This window comes from Cantharellus anzutake (genome assembly GCF_015039405.1).
Source record: "Cantharellus anzutake strain C23 chromosome Unknown EI90scaffold_44, whole genome shotgun sequence".
NCBI lineage: Eukaryota > Fungi > Basidiomycota > Agaricomycetes > Cantharellales > Hydnaceae > Cantharellus > Cantharellus anzutake.
Genome location: NW_024066994.1, coordinates 222,168 through 228,167, shown reverse-complemented (window position 1 = coordinate 228,167; position 6,000 = coordinate 222,168). Strand labels below are relative to the sequence as shown.

The 6,000-nt window shown below is 47.0% G+C and overlaps 1 protein-coding gene across 1 annotated transcript; it reads left to right on the top strand.

Moving 5' to 3' along the window:
* Positions 1-2,533: 2,533 nt before the first annotated feature.
* On the top strand, positions 2,534-2,841 carry EI90DRAFT_3127587 (uncharacterized protein; the record flags this gene model as incomplete). Its single annotated transcript, XM_039064022.1, has 3 exons — positions 2,534-2,582; positions 2,640-2,705; positions 2,756-2,841. The coding sequence occupies 3 exons, from the start codon at positions 2,534-2,536 to the stop codon at positions 2,839-2,841; spliced, it is 201 nt and encodes a 66-aa protein (XP_038913126.1).
* Positions 2,842-6,000: the final 3,159 nt, after the last annotated feature.

Here is a 6,000-nt window from a genome sequence, read left to right as displayed (position 1 = left end):
CACAAGCTGTCGTCAGCGATGCGGAGTTGGCCTTCCACAGTGGAAATTAGAGTCGCATAAAAAACCATTTTAAAGATGGTAAAATACCTTCACTTTTACGATAATTCGAATAGTACTTTACCATTAAGACTATTTCCCATTACCATACTAACGAGGGTAAAAGACCTATTTTTTCGCAGTTTTCTACCATCTCAATGATGGTAAACGGTACCTCTCGTCAGCATTGTTCATGTAAGCTCAAGGGGCAACTGCAGGGACTTGCCCGACATTTGATCGTTTAGGCGGTGTCGATCGAGATGACCGCTTTGGATGAATTGACCAAGATGATTGTGTGGTTATCCAAATATGGCGATAAATCACAGAGGGAATTAGTGATGCGTAAAAGATCATCTTAACCATTGTATAATACACTCATTTTTAACATGATTAAAACTGTGTTTTACAATGTGGTCCATTGCATTTTACCAGGATTCCTTTACCACGTTAAAGGAGGTAGATGACCTGTTTTTTAATAATTCTCCACCACAATAACGATTGTAAACGGTCAATTTACAAGGGTGCATTTTGTAATTTACCGGTCGGATTTCATCATTTACAATATTGTTAATTTGGCGAAAAACGTGGTTATTTATCGTCATTTACAACTACATTTATGGCAGAGACTCTAGGTTACGTTGCGATGAATAGCAGTCATTGCAAGTGAGGAAATGAACCGAGTTGAGGTGAACAAAAGACACAAAGGTCAATTCGAGGAGTGACGAAGAAGAGCCGATCCGGAAAGCATAACGCAGGATTGAAGCCTTGGGCTCACGAGAAAAGTACGGAGTTGAGTGCGAGCAAGAGACGGGCAGCATAAAAGTCGAGCATCGATTCGATTTTGATGAGGTTGATTTGACAGAGCATAACCTAATGAAAGTGGAGGAAGTCTCGGGCTGTGAATAAGACGGTAGAAGATACCATAAGTGAACTTCAACCCTTGCGCACAGCTTCGCGAGGCGGTCTTTCCTTCTGAGTGGGCCAGGTTAATTGATTCAGACTTTCTTCTGTTGTGGGGCCATCATAGTGACGACCACGGGGGTTCCTTTTTGGCAGTACTAGTAGAGGTGGTTGTCATCGGGCCTTGGTCATTATCATCGCTTTCGAATTCCAGTCGCGTTTTTTGGTTACTAGCACAGGGGGAAATTAGCAAGGCAGCAGAGGGAGAAGAGGTAGTTGGGAGATAAACTAATGAGCGCACATGGGGCCAAACTATGCCCTAAGCAGATGCACGAGCTTTTCTACCACAGGTGTGACCCTTGGGTAACATAGATTCCTGTTTGCTGTGAGAGGCTTGACGATTTTCTAAAATAAATAAATAAATGCTATTTCTCATTCACCAATGAGTTAAAGACGCGTAAAGACGCGTTGAAACACGTCCAGATGGAAGCCATTCATGGCATCGCTGTCAGTGAGGCAGCATGCCCAGTGTCCATATTCATAAGTACTTGCCACTTCTGAGAAGAGTAGCTAGTTGCATAGTGAAAGGATAGTCAAATTGGCAGGAAATGAGCAGGTTGCAGAACGTGTATGGTATGGTGGAGAGGATAAGGCACTGAGTGGAATGGAAACTGCCGAGAACAACTTGGTCCGATTTCAGTCTAAGCGCCACAGTCTCTGCTTACATCTTTAAGTGCCAGCTTCCATACTTGGGACTCCTTGCGACAAGAAACATTCCTGACAATTCCACCCATCGCAAAGTCGCGATCTAGTTTACTAATGTCTACAACAAGCCGTACCAACATATAATCGAGCTCTTGGTTATGCCTCGCTAGGGAAATCACGCATTGTCGGGGGAGATGACAAAGTTTCCACAATGTGGGCCCAAAAACAATGAATTAAATTTAGGAACTTATCCTTCGTCTGGGTAGGAGTGTTTGAATTTCATGGCTCTCACTATTGAGCTGAAGTAGCTGTGGACTCAAATCCCCGAGCACGTCACAAAACGTCGCTTGTGAGAACATGCGTCACCTCGTTGACCTTGTCTCAGATAGCGGTGCCTACATGGATGCTGCCTTGGCACCGACCTCTTTTACTACAGTCAAATTATCGCTCTCGCTTCGGTCTCTTCAGTATGTGGCCGATTTCCCTATGGTACGTACGCATTCCCGTCGTTGGGCCATCATCGATCGCAGTTGCGAGCTCGCAAGGTCAATCGACGACGATGACTAACCGAACTCCGGCCGTCCATACCTCTGACCTTTGTACAATACATCGCAGCTCGAATACCATGAATTGAGTGGTAATTTACGCAGGGAAGAGTCTGGTATTTAGCATCATGAAACGTATATTGTAATTTACAATGAAAAAAATATCACGAAAACAGTGGTAAATGGTCAAAAACCAGACCAAAAATGGTTTTTTACGGCCATTTACTTCCCACAGTGAAATGAATCGTGAGCGTCCGTTCCTGAATAGTCAATCAGGTCAAAATCGGACGCGTACTCCCCGAGCCCAATGGCTTCGTGCCTCGCAATATTGGCAGTTGCAGGGACCTATGTCCCCATTCAATCCCGTTGGTTTCCGTGTGACTGTCCCCGCTGGGGGTAGGTGCCTTTCATACTTAAAGTAAGGCATTCAAGAAGCATACCGTCGTTCTGCAGTCTGGACCGGAATGTCTCCGACATACAACGCTCTGAAAGCCTTCTACGATTTCATTATCATCGGAGGTATGCCTTGATGTTGTTGGAGTCAAACTCAGTGTTCATCGCACACGCAGCCGGCAACGCTGGCGCTGTCCTTGGGGCGCGTCTTTCGGAGAATCCTCATTTCAGCGTCCTCGTGCTTGAAGCTGGCACCGAGTAGGTTGACTAGTTTTGGCGGGAATTACACTCTCAGTCTTCCAAACAGGGTGCCAAACGATCCAAATTGGAGCACTGTCCCATTATATGCTGTTCAACCGATCCAAACAGAGCACGTGTGGCGCTATTCCTCAGGTTGGGCTTAATGGGAGAAACGTCACATCGCTGGGTGGAAAAGTAGTCGGTGGGTCAACAAATGTGAGTGCGCGATTTTAAAGGATCCCGGCATACTCCATCAGATGTCCGTTCGGAGAGGCCTCATTTCGGCCCCCAAAATTCGAGTCTCCAGACCCCATTTAGGCCCTCTGACAAGTCAAACATTGCCAAAAAACTCTAATTTGGCCCTCAAATCGATCAGACACACATATATATATTTTCGCTGGCAGCCCTTTGCGCCACCGCAATGATGCCTAGAACACCATTTGTACAAGAACATTGAATATTCATCACGAAAATCGGACTGGTGCTCCCACATGGTCCAGATGCTCCCAGGTGCTCTGGAGCCTCCGGAGTGCTCTGGACCAGGGGACCTTGCTCTAGTTGCCTGTCCGATTTTCGTGATGTTAGTGTTCACCCTGATTCAGCACACCCTCTTGCAAGCCCTCCTGAAACTTCTTAATTGCACGCTCAATTGTTCCGATGTTCATTTTGAGCCTTTCATGGCACGTATTGCCTCGGGAATGATTGTGCCAATCTGCAGCGAATGGAGAATCGATGGGATTGCATTGTGTATCCACGCAATGTTTCCGCATTGGTTGAGGGATAGAAGCACATATTCGGGCTTCAAATGCGCGAATGCAGCGGTAGGGGCACCATTCTGGTTTGGCACAAAGTTGGAGAACCGGCCAGCATCTTGTGACGACAAAGAAAGTGGCGAAAACAACTGTACGCTAAGATAGGATGGTGCCGACATAACACTTTCAGTGTACTGATGTGGGAGGTTTCGGCCATTATTTAGATAGATTATAATGACTTGGTGGTTAAATCATTGTCAGAAAGAGGCCGTGATGAAGTGGGACGGAAGGATGAGCACTGACCTTGCGCGAGATAAATTGTTCTCATGTGAAAGACAAAAACTAAATAACCCTTCTTGAGATCTAGGCCAGGCAAAGAACTAATGTTCCCATTCCCTAGTAGTATCTTCTCCTCAATTTGATGCAAATCCTCGGAGGTAAACCAGCGTTGTCGGGCAGCTGCGACTCTCTGTCGATGCATCAGTCTATGTCCCTCCATAAATAAATAGCGATGCTCCATACCGTCTCTGAGAGTTGATTGAGAGTTGCTCTATTTTTTTCACGGGTACTGGTGTTAGTATTTGAGTGCATCACTGTGTGTCGGACTTGTTGGGCCACTCCGCTTGTCATCCCTGCTGACATTTCATCGGCATTTTTCAGCTTTCACAGCTCAGCAGAAAGTGTTTTGAGAAAGCCATTATTTTGAGATTTGTGACCTTGAGCCTCATTCAAGGGCTTGGGGTTCCTCCATACCGCTTTGCGAGTGGCATCAGTTTGATGCTTCTCTTGGTACATAGTGAGCACTTCAAAATTGACAGTTGAAAATGGGTCAATAACCAAGAGGGGCCGCATCCTGAGAGACAGAACAAGCTTGGAGATATGATCGCCATGTGTTTCATGATGAAGAGTGGTAGAAGGATGTGAGGCAGGGATCATGGTGTCAATGCCCCAGTCACCATTGTCACTTGAACAGGAGTCAAAGTTCAGGATTGATTCAATCCATTTCTGTCAGGGACAGCTCCAAAAGTGGTGAGGTCCCAGCATGCGGGACTTGGTGGGATGAATAGCAGCTATGCATAGCGGCAGTCCTGTCACAGGGTGAGCGTCCCTGACCACTTAGTCTGAAGTGGGAATGTGAGAAGGAGGCTACTTCTTCGGTTCCCACTCCAGCTGTTATTATATACATGCGGGGTCGATCACATGGGGTGTGCCACATCACCCTTGCACACAGCCATGGCTCTCCAGGTGTCTCCACAGGAGATTCCGAGAGGGTCTGCTGTGGCGCAAGGTGAGTATGGCAGCAGTGACAGCGATATAGGGATGGTAAGATACAGGAGGGGGAATGGGCATGCATGCCAGTGATACATTGAACAGCAGGAAAGGTGGTCCATGTAAGAGAGAGAAAGAAAGAAAGGAGAAAGAAAGGGGAAAGGAAGAAGAAGTGGTGTGGAGCAGGGAAGTGGAGTGGGGGTCGGGCAGGGCATGTCAGGGTGTGCCCTGACAATTTCTCTGCTTGAGTAAGGTGGTCATCAGATGTGTCAGGAAGATCGCTCCTAGTGGCAGAATTGGTTCTTGTTAGGCAGGCTTGAGGGAGAAGTGCAGAATGTATACTTCAAGCAGCAAAGGTGCTGAGAACGGTCCATGAAGCCTGGAGGTAGCAGAGCTTATGGAGGTTGTGGAGTGTCAGGGCACACACCCTGACTAGCCCGGACCTGCTACACTTCCCACACACATTCCCACGCCGCATGCTCCATGCACCACATGATCCAGCCCCAGATCCTGCCTTCTGGATATTCCTGGAAGTTTTCCTGATATGGTGGCCACTGTGGGAAGATGAGAAGTTAGCTTCCTTCTCATCTCCTTACCCACAGTAGGTTGTGCCCTGGATAGGGCTGGTTACACCAGTAGGCTGTGGACCATAGGGGAGGGTCATGGGACCCGGGAGTTGTCCCCTGACACAGAGGCAGAGTTGGAAGTCTGAGGAATATTGGCAATGGTTTTTACATGGAATGAGGTAACCAATGCAATGGACTTAAGCTGAGGTGGAGTCAAAGTCTAAGGTTGGGAACATGACAGGGTCTTGGATCAGGCTTCCCCCAGTGTTGATGCAAAGAAACATCTTTGCAAAGTTCCACATCTCACAGCCTGCACCTCATGAGCTGAATGACTCTGTGTTATTCCCTGGGCATGCTGTAGAAGTATTCTACGACTTTGGTGATGACCCAGAATGGGAATACCAGGTAAAGGAAATTGTCGACCATTGGTGGGACAACGATAAGTCTTTATGGTTCTGTGTCCGATGGGGACTTGGTGACTTCACTTGGGAACCCTTGGCCAATGTAAATGATCTAATTGCATTGGATGACTACCTAATAGTACAAGGGGTAGGAAACGTTGAGGAATTAAACTGTCAACGACAGGACCAGATG